The sequence below is a fragment of the Colossoma macropomum genome, unplaced genomic scaffold (genome assembly GCF_904425465.1).
Source record: "Colossoma macropomum unplaced genomic scaffold, Colossoma_macropomum, whole genome shotgun sequence".
NCBI lineage: Eukaryota > Metazoa > Chordata > Actinopteri > Characiformes > Serrasalmidae > Colossoma > Colossoma macropomum.
The window spans coordinates 14,351,060-14,371,850 of NW_023494792.1; the positions used below are offsets into that span (position 1 = coordinate 14,351,060).

At 39.2% G+C, this 20,791-nt stretch overlaps 1 protein-coding gene across 1 annotated transcript in view; it reads right to left on the reverse strand.

Moving 5' to 3' along the window:
• tjp1b (tight junction protein 1b) overlaps positions 1-19,392 on the reverse strand; it is a 75,380-nt gene extending 55,988 nt beyond the window's left edge. The window contains exons 1-3 of the mRNA XM_036576110.1: positions 18,850-19,392; positions 9,464-9,505; positions 9,188-9,350 (exon numbers count right to left, since the gene is read on the reverse strand). Coding sequence (XP_036432003.1) covers positions 9,188-9,350; positions 9,464-9,505; positions 18,850-18,947 — 303 coding nt within the window. The 5' untranslated portion in view covers positions 18,948-19,392. The remainder of the gene's footprint in view (positions 1-9,187; positions 9,351-9,463; positions 9,506-18,849) is intronic.
• Positions 19,393-20,791: the final 1,399 nt, after the last annotated feature.

Below are 20,791 nucleotides of genomic sequence, written 5' to 3' on the forward strand. Positions count from 1 at the left end.
TACAGCGTCTACTACATTTACTGCTCTGCTGCTATTTTTTAGCTCCTGAATGAAGGGACCTGTATGGATTGACAAAAGCATCAATAAGGTCCAGTATGGACTGACACCGGCATCAATAAGGTGCAATTAAATTTCTCCTTGACGAGGTAATTCGGAGTTCAGCTTTAGAGGTGAATTAGGAGAAAAAACAAGTTGATTATAGTCTGTAAAATAACCACCTGCACTGAAAGTGTAATGAGGTGTAATGATGTAAATATAATAAATAAATAAAATGCTATAGCTGCCCTTGTTCTTTTTTATAGGAAATCTTTTTTGCTGTTTATCAGGAGTTTAATTTACGGAATCTTTATCATTATATTACGCATACAACCCAGTATTATAATGCACAGAGGATATGTTAATACAGTAATGAACTGAGTACCATGGATGCTTTCTTGAAATATAAGAGATAATACAGCATGCAATCAATGTTAAAATATCAGGCCCATATATGAAAACTAAGCTGCAAAAATTGCATGTTTGGAATTCTTTTTTTTTCTTTGTTACAAAAAACCCACACATTTAAACATTTAGACATACTTAGTCTACAGCAGTCTAGCTCTGCCAATTCATGTTGGAGCTGGAGTTACAAAGAATCTGTTTTCTGAATGAGGCACACTACAAGGCAACCAATCAGATGGAATTTACATATATTAGTATCAAAAAACAGACAAAAAACAATCTAATTTAAAGCATACAGAGAGGTTGGAAAATGGTCTTATTAAAAATGGTTTATGCATATAAAAACACCCAGTAGATCATAAATGAGCCTGACAGAACAAGTCAAAATAACAGAGAAATGTAAAATATGAGCCCTTTAATAGAAAACGGAGCAGAAATGTCCTGCAGTGTGTGTGTGTGTGTGTGTTTTTAGTGCTGTGCCATATGTTAAGTTTTGAGGGGACACACATGGTCACATGGCCCTGCTCTCTCCCAGGTTGTATGAGCCCCCTGGTATCAGCCTCACAGCTGGCCTGCTCTCAGCACAGCCCCCTGTGGTTCCACACGCAAGCCAGTAAACATCACCCTCTCACACTCCGTGCACTCACATTCTCTACAACACACGCAGCACGCATACCTCACACCGTCTGCACCCACACTTCACTCTACTGCAACACATTATAAAAGCACGTCAAAAGCAACACCATCATCTCCAAAAAACCCACAATGAAAACCAACTTGGATTTTCTTAAACATACAGACTAAAAATGCACTGATGTATTGCAATGCTTCAGTCTGAAGGGGGCAATGCACCCATTTTAAAATACTAGAATCGACTACAGTGCTCTGCAAAAGTCAGAGACCATTTTTATATACTTAATTTCCAGTCAAACTGGCTATTAAATACAAGTCGAGTAAATCCAGTACAAATTATTTATTTTTCAAAGATCAATAAGTGAGAAAAACTAGAGAAAATGGGACTCTTAACAACTGTGCCCTATGTGGTGGACCACCAAACCTGACACTATCAGATAAACAGTACTTAAAGCTTTTATCTTTGAGACAGAGGAGAAAATCTTTCCACTTTTAGACATTCAACTCAACACTATGAGTCTGAATGGATGTGTAGCTGTCAAGTCAAATTAATCAAAGAAGCTGCTGGTTTTCTCAAAACAATGGACTGACCACCTCATAGTCCAGACCTCAACATCACTGAATGTGTTTGGAACTTCTCTTCAGCAGTGGACATATATTCATGAGCTTAGCATCAGTGATCTACTGGACTGGGAAGTTAACAGTTAACAAGTCATTAACAGAAAATCACACAGCTACTCACTTTATAGTCAAATTCACAAGATTTTATCATTGGGATATGGTGAAATGTTGGTTTAGGTCGAGAGAGGGTAAAGGGATGGTAGAAGTTGCAGTTGAACGCAACAATTATGGAGAGCCAAAATAATATTTTGTAAACTTCATAACTTCATTTAAAGAGATTTTTTTTCATGTAAAACAATAAAATAAGTATTACATGATAAAAAAGTGTGAACAAGTATCAGTGAGGAACAGCGAAGAGTGTATTGTTGTTATTGTTTATTTCACATCAGTCAGTGTCTTTTATACATCTGAGTCTTACATACACAATCAAACTGGATCATGGTGAAGTCTGATATTTCATGATGCACTGAACTGTTTCCTAAAGAATCATAATGGGGCTGAATTACTGAGGTCAGATATTTACATCCTTAAAACACACCTATTTTGCCCAAGGCTCATAATACAGTACCATCAACACATGCACAACAAAAACGTCACACACTCACAGCTCTGATGCCTGGGGTGGGGGGGTGGTGGTGGTGGCAGTGGGGGGGTTATAAAGGCACAAGAGGACACGAGACACACGTTCTACCTTGCACAAGATCAAACGTGATGCACACCACATAAAAGCATATGGCGCATGCATCCACACACACACCATTATGGTGTCACAAGAACAAAATGTTCCCCTCCCACCTCTCTCTCTTTCTCTCTCTCTCTCTCTCTCACTCTCTCTCTCTCTCTCTCCCTCTCTCTCTATTCTCTCTCTCTCTCTCGCTCTACCTTTTTTTGTCTTGTCTGGCTTGAAGGATACATATATGAGGTTTTGGACCACATTTTGGACCATTTGGACTACTATTGGTTTATTAGCCTATTTTATGTTAATGGTAACTAGTAACTATACACTTATTTTCCACAATGTGCTCAGCAAAGCCCTATTTTTCAACAGCACCAAGTGAAGTGTATGGTCTAAACTACATTTTTTTCAATAATCTGTGCATTCTGTGGAACTCTATTTTAGTACTTAAAAAGGTTCTCTGGTGGTGAAATGTCTCCTCTCCTTTCCTCTTCTCTTTCCTCTCTCCCTCCCTCTCTCCCTTACTGCCCTCCCCCGGCTCATTCCTCACTCGGGACAGCTCCCTCACCTTCCTGCCTCTCTGCGTACTCTATAGCCCCTCTATACACAGGCAAACAACCCACACGCTCTGCGCTGTCACAGGAGAAGAATACACCACTCTACCTCCTCCCTCCTCTCCCCTCCTCTCTTTACCCTTTCCATCCACCCCTCCTCTCGCCTGCACACTGTTCATCAGGATAGCCCCTTTTCCTCCCTCCTCCTCCTCCTCCTTCTCATGTGCACTGGGACACCACCTCGCTTTTTTTCTTGCTGCATTTCTTTCCTTCATTCCCTTCACATCTCTCTCTCTCTCTCTCTCTCTCTCATGCAGCTCCTTTGAATATGCAGATTGGTTAAATCAGCTGCAGTCTTGCTCACCCCCCCACCCCCAAACAAATGCAGCTGCAGCACTTTCACAAGACTGCACGGGGCTATAAGTGCTTACACTGGGGTTTTTTCAGGGGAGGAGAGGAAAAGGACGAGAGGAGCACTCCTTTTCGAAGCGCAGCACAGAAACAGGCTTTTCTCAGAAGCAAAGAGATCTAAAAAAGCCAATATCACATTCAGATCATGAGGTTACCTCCTCGTAGCCAACAGGCCTGTGATCATACATCCCTCGAAAGCAATTTAATACAATCCCACTTTAATCCATTAGAATGAAAAGAGCCTACCTCACCTGCACATACAACCACCCACCCAGGGAGAAATAGTTCATTTTTACAACACTTAAGCAGAAAATCAAAGAAAGAAAGAAAAAAATCATTAAGAAAAGAAAGCATCACTCCTTCATAATTGTGCCCTGAGGCTCATGGGTTTAACGAGCACAGTTTAACCAAATGTAACTTTGCCATGACCTAAACGATCTCTAGTTTACACAGAAATGAAAGAATAATAAATATGCACTGGGACAGAATAGTGTACCTTGCTTAAAAAAAAGTACGAACACCACACAGACTGTTTACAGAAATGGTGGATTACTGAGCACAGCAGCTAACATCATCACTGTGCACAGTAACACACGACATGAAGTTTAATTCATTTCATAATTTCTCTTCCTCTGACATTGTTCGTGCCCTTCAAGAGAAATGAAAAGGAAAACAGAGGTGGAATGAAGTAGAGACGGAGGGTGAGGGCGTGATTGATGACATTTCGGACTGTGTTCGTGTTTTATGAGCGAGTGAGCGAGAACGAGCAGAATGGACGATAAAGGTATGAAGAGAATAGTAGAAATGCAGAGATGATTGGAAGAATGTAAGGACAGTGGCATGGATGACAACACAGCAAGAATTGGAGGGAGGAAAGGGGAGAGAGAGAGAGAAAAAAAGAAAGAATAAGGGAATGAAAAAGAAACAAGGGGATGAAAGAGAGATAAAAAGAATGGGAGATAGAGAAAAGGAGGTAATGAAAGAGACAAGAAGAGAGAGAAAGAGAGAGAGAGAGAGAGAGAGAGAGAGAGAGAGAGAGACGGGGGGGCGGGGTTGATGGACTGCAGGTTCCTGTGATGTATTTGACAGTGCTGCAGTTTCTCTCCTCACTCCTTCTCCCACCCTTCTGATGAAGCATGCAGCTTTCTGCAGCCAACTGATTCACCCTGTTCATGAGCCAGAGAGCTGCTTGCCAACCCAAATGACAGTAGGAGTGGGCAAGCTGCCAAAAACCTGACCTAACTCCAAACACAGAGTTTATATTCAGATCAACAACACAGCCTAATAATATAAACACATAAATAAAGACGGCAATTATCGCCCGAAAGCAACAAGCGGTAAACACTTCAACCGCAGCTCCACCGGTGCAATGTGATGTAACACTCAGGCACATCCATAGTGTTACTGGTTCTTGTCCCTGGTCCTATATGCACAAGTATGTATGGTATTGGATGGAGCTCCATCACTCAGAGAACACAGTTCCACTACCCACTATTGAACCTACATGTGTCTTCTTTTTTATTATATTTCTTTAGTTTTTATAGGTAATTTTCATTATGGTAAAATGCTTATCAATCTGAAAAAAATTCTCCTTGGGGAGAATAAAATCTCTTCGTGCACCATTTTGCCTTAAAATGGTATTTCAAACATTGCATACGACTACACGTCTGTGCCATGAATGGCTTTTACAAAACACATTTTAGGTCAAAACCTTCTCATAAAACAACATCTCAGACGTCAGGCAGCACATTTGTAACTATTTCGTGTGATCATTTGCTGTGATGTAGCTTTTAGAGGCATCAAAATGCTTCAGACGCCTGGTTCCTTTCACCTACTCTGACTTAGAAAGCTTCTCAAGAATGTAGCATTTCACAAACCACTCTGAATGACTTTGTTTAAATCATAATGATTTAATTTTGTATAAATTCTGAAAAATCCATAGACGTCCCCTTCAATTTCTGAGACTGAGAGCTCTAGGGTTAGGGACCGCTGTGTTATGTAATCCTTTGCATTTTTGCCCGTGCCTCCACTACAGTACTTCAAACACTGGCTAACAATGCAGTAAAATTTTGTGATACGTGGTTTGTGTTTATGCTCGGAGCAGGTTGTAAACTGGCCAGGCCACACTGCAGTGGGTGGTTTGTAATCCCTCTCTCTCTCTCTTTCGCTCTCTCTCTCTCTCACTATGGAAGGGCTCAGCAGAGCGAGTGGCAGCAGTACACAGTCTTCAGTCGAGCGCTGCTGCGGCCTCATCACTCACTGTACGCCGGCCCGTTACTCTCATCAGCTGTGTTTGAGATTCGGCCCTGTCAGCAAGTTGTGGTGTGCGTGTGTGCGTGTTGGATTGGAAGGGGAAGCCACACAGATATATGTACATTTTAAAGTGCAGGACCACAGGCTTATTTCACCGAGATGCTCTGAGTCTGTAAGTGCTTTTAAACCCAGGCTGAGCAGCAGCTTTTAAAGGCCACTTACGAGGAGATACTCACTTCTCTGGGGCAGACGGACGTGGAGAGGAGAGTGCTGTTCAAATGTAAGTTAGCCCTGAACGCTGGCAGCAAACCAAGGCTGCCATTAGACTGTCAATTATACAGGAGAGGCCTGTGTGCCTCCACGATATCAATAACAGATTTCCTGAATGGGCACCCAGAAGCCAAAGTCTTTTAATTAGTTAGCAAAACTGTGCCAAATTTCAGCTTGTGATAGAAATGAGAGAGACTAATATTTACATCAACAAGAATGACTGATTATTGTAAAGTATGATTTTAGGAAGGATGTATAAAATATTAATAATACTACTGATTACATTAAGACAATATTAACACAAGCCAAAAAATAAAAAAGATAGCTTTTAAACTTAGAGTTAGAGAAGTTAGTTATTATTATTTTTTTATTGATAGATGAATTTTCTTCTTTCAAGAAATAATGATAGCCAAAATGATCTGCCAATGGAATTTCTCTAAACAGTTTTTCATATTTAAAGAATGCTCTTTTACTGAACACAGCAGCAAGATCCACCACTCAGTGCTCAATTCTAGCCATACACCTTACCTACATTACCTTAATGGTATACAGTAGTCCCACACAAGCTACAGCCACATCCCCACAGAACAGCACAAAGAATACTTGTACACATCTTAAACTAATCAGCACTATTTACAAAATTTAAGTCATGCCTCCCGTGCATCTATTGACAGTGCAATATTTTACATTTCTATGAAACATTAGTGTCTGAACAGGAAAACATTGTGAAGGATGTGACTGTGAAGGAAGAGACAGCATGGCTTTTCCACTAACTAGGCTAACTACTGTAGTTGATGTTAGTTAGGTTTAGAAACAATTAATATATATTTCTCTGACAACGTAATATGTTGGCATGTCGTCTACTAAGGAGAAAAGTCCTTGCGTTAGCTCATTAGCTCATCTGAAGAGGCAGTTTCCATTTTCTGATTTTCTTTAGCTATTACTAAATAATAAAACGTGTTTTCAAATTTTTACTTCCAGTACTATCCTGTAAAACGTAAGCCTAATCTGATTGTGCATCACTATGTATTGTCAAATTATCCAATGTAAGAATAGAACCTATTTCTAGACATTTGTACATGTTTTAAGTCATTTTATCCAGTGAAACGTATCTCATTATAGATCATTTTCTACGGGTAGATCATTTTATTGGTTTTAAGCGTTAGTTCTTACAGCAAAATCATCTGACAACACAATAAGATTGTTTTACTAAATAAAATGACTAAAAACAAGTAAAATGTTCAGAAATAGATTAAACAATCATATAATATTATATAAAAATCTCATAACAAGATATTTTAACTAGATTTGAAACCAGTTTTAGCACATTTTTGTGCATACCTCCATAAATACCACCCTGTTTTCAAACTAAAGAATAAATATAAGCAGTACGTCACAAAAACGTTCCATTCTCGTTTGTCACATTCAACAAGAGTGAGGTATATGCATCAGATTGACAGAAAAAATTTCCAGTCATTTAGCAGTCGGCTAAATGTATAACTTGCCGTTAAGGCGGTTTAACAGCGGACAAAATTTTGGCTCTTTGAACAAAAGATGATACCAAAAGCCACAGCAGGCTTTCTCAGCATGTCATTACGTAAGTCTGAAAATAAGAGGCTACATTAGAGGTAGCCATGAGTACACACAGACAGTACTTAAACACACTGTGTAACTCTCAGAGGAATCAAACTTGTTTAAGCAGCATTATTAATAGTTATGTAGTTATACCACATTCAGACTGACATCTGTAAACTGATAGGAGGCGGTAGTACTGTGGGCTAAGATCTAATTCCACTCTAATCAACACAAACATGGGAACAGTGAGGTCATCTATACACAATCTCCAGCTAGTGCAACAAGAAAACATTTTAAAATCCAAGGAGTCCAAACAAGTGACACATGACTCATAGCTGTTTAATAATGGCCTGTGGAAATACGTCTCAGAGCTCATTATAATAATAATGTAGCCACAGTGTGTTCTCAGAAGAGGAGAAGGCCTTTGAGCTAATGAGAGCACTGCAATTTCTGTGGCATCACCACACACCTCACTGGAGCAGAATCCAAAGCGCCCCACAGTATGATCAGAGCCAGTAAGGCTTAACATAAGCACAGCCGCATAAACAATCCATGAGACATTCCGAATGTTTACAGGAAGAGCGCATGACAGCATGAAGCATTTATAGCGCATAATTGATGGGATCTGAGAGCTTGTAGCATGGTTTTAAAAGTAATAGGAGGCATAGTTATTGTCTGGCATGAAATATGCATAAAATGCTGTATTAATATGTATATTGACTCTTACTCTCAGTGCATGCAAATGAATATATATATATAGTGTTTGTGGTTAAGTTTCAGGATGATTTTGTAAAGAGTTGAAAGATAAAAAAACACTATAACATGCACAGGTGTACAGTACTGTACTGAGTAGTAGTCACTGTCCAAAAAAAAACCAAATATTTTTATTTTTATCTAAAGATTTTTTATTTTTCTACATCATTTGAGCTCAGCAGCTGTCCTTGACATTGTGTGAAACTTTCATTATGAATGGACCAAAAGAAATGCTCCAAAATTTTTTGGAATAAAATCTCTTCACATTCACTTACATAAAAGGTAAAGAGTGTTTTTTTCCTTTCCTGTAAATTTACTATTTTAGAGATACCTGCTTTTCTTTGGACAATGACAATTTATTTGTTCAAAAGAATGAATACAAATAAAACAAATACTACAATAAACACAATTAAAAACAAACAATACATTGTGGTTTATGTGTTTGAGTATGTTAGCCTAACATTTTCACAAACCTCTCCTCAAAGAAGCCCAGTATTTCCTTTGATCATCCAATACTTGCTTCATCTTATCTTATAAATCCTTCATTAGTATTCAGTAACCAATTCATGTAATACTTTTTCGGTGAGCTTTTAAATGCTTCAGACATTTGGTTCCTATCACCACCACTGTGAACAATTCTGACTGGGGAAGTTTCTCTGGAATAGAGCATTTCATATAAAAACACTCTGGATGACTTTTGTTTACTTTCTGACAATTCAATTATGTAGAAACTTTGAAAAACTGGTGGAATTCCCCTTTACCACATGCATTCTGTGGCACACTGAGAAGTCAAGAACCAAACCTGTACGCCTGTTTGTTACGTTTTACTAAATTTATGTTTATCTGTATTTGTACATGTTATTTGGTGTTTTTGAAGGTAAAACATACCTACAACAAGTTATTTTCTTGGCTGCATAAGACTTTTGCACATTACTGTACACACATACACGCACACTCACACACAAGTATATTATTGCACTGTGTGCAGTCCGTAACTCACATTGGAGTCCAGCAGGTCGATGCTGTCCAGGCTCTTGCTGCGGTGAATTCGGCCCTTGATTCTGCGCAGAGACGGCTTGCCTTGCACCGAACTCTCTGACTCTGCCTGCACAGAGAGTGTATCAGTGGGTGTGGGGATGAAGCTGTGGACCTTAGGATAGTACCTGAAAAAAGAGGAGCAAACATGGTGTTAGGAACTTAGCTAGGTCTATAGCAGAAATGGAGAAGCAGGATTCATAGTCATACATAAGAAGTGAAAAAAGACTAAGCCACTTACACAGCCGGCCCGTATTTATCTTTTTCGTGTTTGGGGAAAATCCTGAAAAAGAGAGAAACAGAGAGTGAGATAAAGGGATATTTGAGTTCACAGTACAAAAACACACTTCATCAATGTTCTATAGAGTATAAAAAAGAGAGCAGTTTAGAATCATAACTCAGTATGGTTTTATTTTAAAAATGATGAAATCATATGTGCCCTTTGCAGTACTCTGTTCTTTTTTTGTTCATATAATGGAGCACAGCTTCTTCTCATTTGCATGTTGTAAAATTAGATACAGTATACTTATATATGATGCATTATTTTTTTTCCAATGCGTATATAATGTGTATGTGCATACATAATGTGTACCAATGTGTACATAAAAAGCAGAAAACATATATTTAACAGAAAATTACACAGAAGCCTCAACACCTAAAAGTAATAATAATAATAAAAAACAGTATGTAGTGTTTCCACTATTAGCGTTTAATACAGCTTCTAAGCAAGAAATCTGTGGGAATATTTTTCCACATCTCCAAAGTTTAGTTTTTTTTTTTTTGCTTCTCACAATCCAAATAATTCCAACCATATTCAGTGATGTTAGGGTCTGGACTCTGGGGTGGTTAGTCCATTGTTCTGAGAAAACCAGCAGCTTCTTTGTTTGATTTTTCTCCCTATTTGTTTATTTTTCTTTTCTCAGTAAGGTTTTCTTGATAGCTACACATCACCACTTCTCACAGTGGAAGGATGGACAGAAAACGTTTTTTTTTTAGATCTGAAGTAAGAGTGGAGCTTGATTTTCTCTTCTCTCTCAAAGATGAAAGCTTTAAGTTATGTTCATCTGATGGTGACAGTTTTGGTGGTCTACCAGGTCTGGTATGGTTGTTAGGAGACCCATTTGCTCTTTATGTTTTAATGATTTTTGAACTCCAGTTTTATAATCTTCTGTGTTTTTTTTAATTATTGTCTTTTGTCTTTACACTTCTGCATGCAAGTGGATCATCTTATATCTAAACTCCTCAGAAATATCTCCTGAAAAATGAATAACTTGTGCTTAATGGCTGACTAGAAAATGAATGAGAAAATAAATGAACTTAGACATTACACACTGTCAATAAAGTAATTGTGTGAACAATTAACCCCTTAAAATCCCAGTCTTATTACATACTGACAACAGGGACTTCAGTGCAAACTGGTTGAGCTATTCTTTGGTTATAAGTGTAAAATAAAACTTGGGGCGCACTGGGGTTAAATTGTAATTCCCTATACAGATTATAATCATCATCATATTATGCCATTAATATACAATAAATATAAAAATAAAATTGGTTAGGTCTGTCTATTCACTAACATTAATAAAAGCGAAAGTTTTTATTGTGAAAATATCTCCAAATACTGCATACACTGTGCAATATTCCTGCATCCTGTTAGAATGTACTTTATGCCTTATAATCAGCAAAAAAGCCATATGTACCACACACAGCATTGCTTATCTAGTGACAACATCCCCCCAAAGATTTTTACAGTAGCCTACTGTAAATGTGGAAGAGCCTTCAGAATATACAGTGCCTGGCTAATATACAGCAGCATCTATTACTGTAGGCATAGCTGAATGACAAACCAAAGGAGGAAGCAAGAGATTAAAGATAAATAAGACAGAAGAATACAAAGATGTTTTAGGGGGTTTTTATGCTTTTAAAGTCACTGCGGCCCAATGAGTATTGTGGTATTTGGACCAACTGTGCATAATTACTTTAAAAGGGGAAAAATCCCCATAGGACACAAAGTTATAAACCTCCCATCTTGATGCTGTTGGCTTGTCAGCTTGAACAATGAAAACACTTTGTGAAGTGCCTTGGGGTCCTGAGTTAACAGTCATCTCTGACTGCTTTTCTACAGCAGTGTTTTTTTGCCATTGTGTATACCAACTATACAATATACATGATTTTACAGCGCACAATAAGTTACGATTTATGCCATAATATTGAGAAAGATTTCACGGATATTTTCTGGCGTTGCGTGTACATTCCAGAAGGCGCACACACACAATTAGCATCCACAGTATTAACAAACAGCCATTATATCGTAAATACTTAGAGTAAGCAAAACTGGCAGCATAATATTACATAACAAGCTCCCAGGGGACGTGGATTTACATACTGTACCTCAAACACCCCTAAGAAAATCAAACAAACCTGCACTATGCGCTGCTTGAGCACACTCCACTGAAAGAGTGTCATAATCAATGATATTAAACAATTTTCATGTCACACCAATACCACACATAGTCATTTTTAACTTGTTTATTAAATCCCAGTCATCAATAATTTGTGTCACATCTGCTCTGTCTAGACTTCAAAGCATCTCACACACAAGCCCATGCATGAATTATTCATGGGAAATTCATGAGCTCACATGGACTCAATAATAATAGTAGAAGAACAGTGCTGAATCACTCATATCACCATCTAAAAGAAAAGATCCACTTGCAAAATATATCACATATGGCATACTGTGCACAAAGACAAATTAGGATGCTGCAGACGCAGGTTAGTTTATAGTGAGAGAAGGTGACACTGCTGCAGAACTCCACTGAGAATTCTTCTACAGTAATATATATAGGCCAATAGATTTTATTGTCAGGACAATGGCAAAAGAAAGAGAACTGTATGCCTCATACATCTTCACACAAGATCTGACAAAAAGACTTCAGAATTTTGTTCTTCATAACAGATTGAGACTTGAATGATACTGGAATAGAACCTGACTGATATCAGTTTGCTAATAATACCAAAAATACTGCCAATAATCCATCCATCATAGAATTGCAAGGATTCAAACTCTACCAATTTAATTATATCACATTAACATGGACAGATACATTTGAACACAATACTTGGTTTAGCATGATTTTTTTTCTATGAAGAAGCTCTGCCCCTTGTGCTACAATATTTGTATTATTCAAGACTGTAAATTAAAACTTTTTGAGTTTCAGAAATGTGATAATTAAGAACTGATAATCATGTCTGCCATCTGCACCGTTTAACTAAAACTACTGGACTATTACTCTAAAATGTAAAATATAAATATATAATCATATCGGTCAATGTCAATTATCTGAGCTTCCTGCGCCTCAACATCTGTAACGATATTGGTTACAAAATGTTCATATCAGTTGAACACTAAACTAGAACAAAAAGAGAGCACAGAATGAAGCAAGTGTTATTACATAATTCCTAAAACTGTTACACCACAGGGCTAAGTGTTATTTATGCTCTCCTTGTACAGTAGGGTTGTGATTTTAGTGCCTTGTAGTGCTACTTTTCCCCTTGATATCAGGACACACTATGTTGTGAGAGGATTTGCTGAAAAGCCTTGGAAAGCAGAATTCAATAAAGCAAATCTTCTGTTTCAATGCACTGGCTGGAGCTCAGATGAATCGGGGGATACATTTACATATTAAGTGGCGGATTAAGGAGACCTCCTGGTTTGCTATGGCAGATTCCTAAAAACATCGGAAAATGAAAAAAAGAATTAAAAAAGCATCTTAATCATCTCTGCTCTGCTATGATTTACTCTGGTAAATGGGAGCAAGGAAGAGAGAAACTGGGACAAAAAGACCTTGACAGGAAGGTTGACCCGAGGAGGAAACGAACAGCTTCACCTTCAGGTTACCTTTCTCAGTTGAATGCGTTAAAAGCACCAGGGGGTTCAGGAACAGCACGATACATTATATTTGGAAGGTAAGGCATGTGATGTGTAAGAGCACGTACAAGAATGCCCTTGTGAAATTTCACATATATTGACTAAATGGCCTTAAGGTGAGTGGGTGAGTGAGTGAGTGAGTGAGTGAGTGTTGTCAGTACTGGTGTTGACGCTAATGTGTCTATTTCACTAAGAGGCTGTGGTGTAAAGGATCTTTTGTGCCCCAGCGCAAAAACATTAATGAGCCCCTCATATGAAAAACTGCTTAAATTAAATTAAAAAATTAAAAAATTACCAAAAAAATGCTTTTTTTAACATTTTGTTTATTACTATGCCTCAACAAACTTGATGCACTAATGTAGAATAATGGTGAAAATATAGTATTATGTTAAAATTATAACTTAATAACATTAAAGTCAAAGTAAATGGAAAATCATGCCTTTTTATTCAACACCATGACATGGTATAAAGGCGGGTCTCTGAGCTAGCTGAGCATTTTTTGCTCAGTGATAGGTGGGGGTTGTTGGAGGGGGAGATGAAACATGATATTATAATATTATTTTTCTCTGCCCACTGATGCACGATGATGTAATCAAAAATCAGAAGACATTCTCAAGGCAAGTCACAACACAACGTTGTCTTCTATATGATACAGGCTGAATTTTGCTTTATGTAAAAAAACACTTTGATTTCAGATTATCTTTAACCCCTTAAAATCCCAGGCTTATTACATACTAAGGCTTATTATTCAGTAACTACAGAAACTCCAATGCAAACTGGTTGAGCTATTCTTATGTTATAGATGGGCCCTGGCCTTTTAAGGGGCTAAATTCTATAAGTAACTATATAATGGGGGTCCAGTAAAATGTTAAGGGGCCCGGATGTACGCTTGCTCCAGCTGCACTTCCCATAGTTACGCCACTGCTGAGAGGCCTGATATAGCTGTCCAAACAACAGCATAAGCAGATGCCTAACGTCATTACAGCACAAACAGAAGACAAGAGGCAGTCAATAATGATCTGTGGTCATCCGTGCAGTCCTTTGACCTCTTCTTATGTGCCTCCCACAGCCGTCAGGTACAATTAGCCTGAGCAATGAAAGATACTGCTCAATCAGCAAGTCGATGCGTACCACTACGTTCCATGCCACTGGTCTCGGTTTCGTTCAAAAGTTTTAACAGCGTGCAGGAGGCTGATCATTACTCTCTCATCCGTGCACCACTCTCAGCACTATCTCTACTGCCATAATCACAAGCATTACCATAACTCTAATCTTGGACAGAGCAGTATAGCCCTCAGGCTGGATCTGGATGAGCACAGGACATTGGGAACCAGTGCAGTCATGTGTATTCAGCCTTTACTGGTCACAAGCTCTGTACAGGTGGGCGGGCCTATTAGCATTCTCCTCACCTCCAGACACTGACTTCAGGTTAATTGCTCGGGCCTTAATGGAGTAAACAGTAGTTTTGGGTGAGCAGACACAGGACAGACACAAGCGCAGAAGATGAAATTTGCAGGCGCTGCTTTGGAGGATTACACAGAAGCGTATGCCAGCAGGCTGAGGATCAGCGCTTCATGCAACTTTACTATCACTGAAGGATGCAAACCGTGAAACGCGATAAGCTGCTTTTGTCAGTTACACACACACATACGCACACATCGGTGAAACGAGTGTGTAAATACTAAGAAGCACGTGTGAAGGCCTCAGGATAGACAACTGGCACTAAAAGTTCATTACGCCAGGTTAAAGCGAATCTGTTGGTTAGTTTTTAGGACTGTAGGGAAGAAGAGCATCTGCTGCATTATTATGACTCAGAGAACAGCTTCACTCTCACATTTTTGCCTTTTTTCACACTCAGCAAGCAGTGCTGAAGCTTTCAAAAAAGCCATTTGCACTAAATGCACTGATCCAGAACAAACAGGACCGGCCAGAAATGGACAACACTGGAACAGCTCAGATTTAGTTCCATTTTGAATTTATGAGGCAACAATTGCAACTTTGAACAGGCTCTAAAGTTGCATTTGGCACTGAAACCAGTGGTATTATTGTCATTTGCTCACTATATCCAGGATGACACGGTGCACTTAATATTTCCTTTAATCTTCTGTTTACCTTGCTTCTATTCTGAGAATAATCCCTCTACTTCTCTAAGGCTTTCCTCTGAACATCCTTGCAACCTTTTCTGATGAACTTTACATGCTCCTTCAGGACACTCCACCTGTGTGCACATCCTTTACCTCTTTTCCAGGCTGGATGTTCTGAAGTCCTCTGGTAGAAAGTGGACACATAAAAAACCCCAGGCAGGGAGGCTCACCTAGGAACAAACCGAATGTAGGAACTCTCAAAGAGGAGAAGTTAAAACGCTCTCTGCTGGAGATTCAAAACAACATAAATTCAACTTCGCTCAAATTGAGTGGCAAAGCAATTTAGGAGCATGTGATTATGAACCGCTAATATATGATTAAGGATTGCTGTCGTAGCTGTTTATTTGCAAAAGTGGTGAAAGTGGTCCAGATTTGTCTGTAAAAAAGTACATTTCATCATCTTCTATTCAGAACTTGTGCGCAGTTGTTTAGTTTAGGTACTGTAATCTTGCTTTCTTTACTGTTCTTTAAAGGGCTCATATAATATAAAACCAATTTTTTTCAGTTTTTAGTTTGATGTACTAGGTAAACACTGTCTGAAACATTCCGAAATGCAGAATTAACAGCTATATGCAAGCTAAGCTAAAAGATAGTCCATTTTCAACTTTGTCACAAAACCCAATGTACCCACAAAAATATACATTTGGAAAATGCTTAAATAAATTGACTGTTTTGGGTATATAAACCCACACAAGTGGACCTCAGGGGAAAGAAAATTAAATGCAAGAAGAATATAGGATATGGGGCCTTTAATATCTATGTTGCTTCTGACCTGCTACAACAGAGAAGTGATGAGTTTCCTGTAAAACACTAGTGATGCCATGTTTCTAGGTTCATGAATAATTAACAGTCAGACAAACAAGCTGAGTGCCAGCGTCTGCACATCTTGTTGCAAGTACTTCTCTGCAGGCTTTAAGTGCTTCATCATCAGTTTAGACTGATGTGGATTTGGCAAGTTTTTACAGCTATTTGGGGTTCGTCATGTTAGCAACCTCAGCTTGATCGTAAATTACGTTTGCTTGCTTGGTTGATTTCAGTGACCCTCTGATGTTTCAGCACATACCCCTCCAGCACAGGACAGACCAGAGCTTGAGTTTTCCTGCTTTTAATTTTAAAGGCATTTCAAATATTGACGTTAAGTGAACTCGTTGACCTGAAGCTAATAGGAAAAATGAAAAAGGTGATGATGCTTTTTGGTGAAACAGAAAGAGAAACTAATTTTCTTTATGAATTGCTTCTGATTAGTCATAAATGCTTTGGCCAAGGAATGTTCTCTTTGCTATTTCACAAAGACCATGAAATGCCTGCAATGTTGAGTATCCATCATACAGACCGAAGACAATCTGTTGACAGAATTTCCAAATATTTTAAAGGTGATTATTTCAACCAACATTTTTTTCTTTCTGATTTTTTTCTTTTTTAGGCTTACTAGTCCTTAGACACCCCTCGCTTCGCAACAGCAGTGATCCAGAAAGATCTTTCCGCCCCCTCACCTTAGAGCATCACTTTAGTAAATTTATTTTGAGTTAAAAATATCCTGGAAAGCCACAGAGCAACTGAACCAATCTGCACACACGACCCAAAGATACTGTAATATTTCACTATTAAGAGAAGGTTATTTTAGCTATTTCATGCAAGCCTAGTAAGCCTTGTCCCATAATTGATTATTGGCTGCTTCAAGGCTGTTCTTCACTATTTCCCAGTTCTATTTCAAGCTCATGCATGTAATGAGTGGAATAGAGATAAAGGCATTTCATCTTATAACAAGAGATGGTTATTAAGCGATAGCATTTACATATTAGACACGGAGGGCATGAATTTCTAAGAGGTGATAGCATCAAGTTCCCTACTACTAATGCGCTGATACAGAGAATCCACTGCTTTTGGAGATAAAAGAGTTCACAAATAGACAGATAACAACAACAGACCACCGTCTGGTGAAAAAGAGGGCACAGAATGGTAGTCTAGCTCACAGAAGGGGAACGAAAATAGTTTTACTGTGTTTAACGCTGTCGTAGAAAACGATGCTTTGACTCTTTGTGGAAGATGCTTTACGGTAAACACCTTCCTCAGCCATGTTGAAGGAGAGCCCCACATCTCTGTGGCTGCCACTGATGGTTAATTAACTGCCCTGTTTTCTTTTCAGCCAGAGTGTAATCCTGCTTAGATTACAGACGCAATCTTCTCACACACAGAGGCCTTGGAGGCACACCACCCACAATTAAAAGAGAGCCCCTAATGGAAAATTAACCCAAGAGCATGAATGCCAAAGTTAAGCAAATTAATCAGTGAGACAGGGACAGCATGGGACACAGACAAATGCACTGTGGTAATAAATATGGTGAAGGACAGACAGACACTCAGACACACTGGAGGGGAAAAGACGTTTTATGAAAATGTTGGAAACAGACACGTGAAATGAAGTACTATATTTTCATGAAAATAAAATTCAAAATAAAATGTAAGAAAGCAGGTGATATACACAGACACTAAGCACATGTTCACACCACATCCTTTTTATTTGGATCATCATTTTTGGGAACAATGAAGAGATGGTCATGTATAACAGGAGAGTGATTTATGAATGGAGAGCAGATGAGTAAATAAAGAAGAGAAAGAAAGTACAGCAGTCACAAAAGCAGAAGAAGAAAGCAGTGCCTTGGACTGACTTGATTCCAATGTCACAGACATAAAATACATCACAGGTTACTTCAGCACAGTAACATTACTGAAGGAGAGTTCCACCAAATTTCTCAAAATTTCTGCATAATTCAATTGTTGAGATATAAACAAAGTCACTTTGAGTGGTCTGATAAAAAATGTTTCATTGCAGAGAAACTTACAGACTACGATTTCTTTACAGTGGTGGTAACAGCGTTACAGAGTTATTTTTATGTAAGGTGTATAATGTAGATATTGATAAAACAGTGGTAAATCAAAAAAAAAAATCTTTAGGGACTGTTTTGTCTTGCATGTGCATTATGAATGGATTTTTAAAAACGATTTAGAGAAAATCTTTCTTGGTAAAACTGTGTCTCAAGTTTCCATTCGTAACCATTTCATGTAATAACTTTCTGTGAGGAGGCTTTTACAGGCATTAAACTCTTCAGACGTCTGGTTCCTATCACCACCACTGTGAGCAATCCTGAGTTGGTAAGTTTTTGTAGACTGTATTTCACACCAAACCACTCTGACTGACTTTGTTTACATCGTAACGATATAATTAAGCAGAAAATCGGTGGAAATGTCTCATAAAGGAGTTACCTGCTGGTGCTACGGTAAGCTAGGCTACATGAAAAACACACGTAGACATAGAGACACTCACACGAACACTGTACAGATACTGTACCTGTGTGTGCTGCTGCGCTCGTTACGGCTCCGTGTTAGCGGCTATGCGGTTTGTCACTAAAAGCTAGAGCCCATTTTGCTGATTGAGCCCCTTGGCTTCACGACCCCGCTGTTATTAAGTAACGAGGCTACGACCCCAAACACACACACACACACACACACACACGTCCATCTCCCGCACTAGCGCTCTCTCTGCTCTCTACTCACCACATATGCTTTCTGGGAGGCAGGCTACGGTCTCTGTTGATGGCTGTAACACCTAAGGCCAGCTGCATAACAGTGATGTATTTCTGGTAATTCACCATGGTACTGCTGTTGAAATCCGCTAGCGAAGAGAAGCGCGCACGTCCTAATCATTGAGCTCCGCTCGCTTCTCCTCTCCTTTCTCTTCTCTCTTCCCTCTCCTCTCTCTTCTCTTTCCTCTCCTCTCCGCTCCTCTACTCCTCCTCCTCCTCCTCCTCCCGCTCTCTCTCTCTGTCTTCCTGCTCTCAGCAGTGCAGCGCCATTTCCCGCGCCCACGAGCTGACGGCGGAGGCAGAGTGCGCGCGGAGCCGGACAGCCATGCGCGCTGAGCCCGCGCTCTCTCAGCCAGGCAGGCAGCCGCGCGAGACGATCACTCAGGAAATGCACATCTTCTTCCTCCACCCCTCCTCCTCCTCCTCTTCTTCTTCTTCCTCTCCTCTTTCTCCTCCTGCTGTCCTTCTTCCTCCTGCTCGAGGCACTTTGCTTAGAAACAGACTGCCTCTCTCTCTCTCTCTCTCTCTCTCTCTCTTTCTGTCTCTGTCTCTCGCTCACACAGTCAGAGAAACGCTGCTGCAGCGTGCAGGAGACCGTGTGTGAGGTAGGAGCAGTGTGTGCGTGTGTGTGTGTGTGAGGATACGGGGAGGGCAAAGCCTGTAGGGGGTGGGCGGGGTGGTACGGAGGGAAGAAGGAGTAAAGGGACAGATGCTAATGAATAAATGGGAGTATCTTGATGCTTTAAAACTCTACCACGCTCGTGCACACATGATTTGTAGCACTCCAGATGTAGCTGCATTATGCATGTGACAAGGTGAAATATACATAAAACGGCTAACACGTTTAGCCAGCTACTCACAACTCTTGAGAAAGGTGTCTGTCTCATTTCATAATGTATAGCATTACACAATGCATGCCTGGCTATCCCTGCTGCTGCTTCTTCTGCTGCTGGAGATCAGAGTTTAGTTCCAGCTTAACTGTAACACACCTGATCCAGTTGATCAAGAGCCTCAGTACTGAGTGTCACAGGCAGGTATATATATGTATATATATAAAGCCCTCAAAGGGCTTTACAGACAGGTGATAGAGCTTAACAGTAATGGGAAAAAACTAATTAATAAATACATGAGCAATTCTGTACGTTTTAATCCACACAGACACATGACAACTGCTGTAAGATGTGTCAGGTCAGGGAGACTCCACTTTTTATTTCTATTTATTTACTTGTTTTGACCCAGTTGACTTTACACACAGACAAATGCACTGTGGTAATAACGATGGTGAAGGACAGACAGACACTCAGACACACTGGAGGGGAAAAGACGTTTTATGAAAATGTTATATATATATATATATATAAAGCCCTCAAAGGGCTTTGCAGACAGGTGATAGAGCTTAACAGTAATGGGAAAAAACTAATTAATAAATACATGAGCAATTCTGTACGTTTTAATCCACACAGACACATGACAACTGCTGTAAGATGTGTCAGGTCAGGGAGACTCCACTTTTTATTTCTTTTTATTTACTTGTTTTGACCCAATTGACTTTACCTAAAGGGCCCACATCATGGAAACCCCCCATTTTCTCCCTTTTTTGAAATAAAAAAAGTTTCAATCCCCAGTCCATTCAGTTCATATATGGAAACTAAGATACAAAAGCAGCCTGTTTTTAATTAACTGTTTCACTGATGTCACAAAAACAAACATTTACATATAGTGGTTGAACAATGATCATGTAAAAATTACTTATGACTGTTTTTGCTATATAAACCAACACAAATATCCCAAGTAGATCTCTGCAGAAAAAAAAAATCAAATACAAGAAAAATGTAGAACATGGGACCTTTAAGTTGACCTAGAGTAGATGTTCTGCTTTAAATTGGTTAAAGGAACGGTTCAGCGATGAAGTC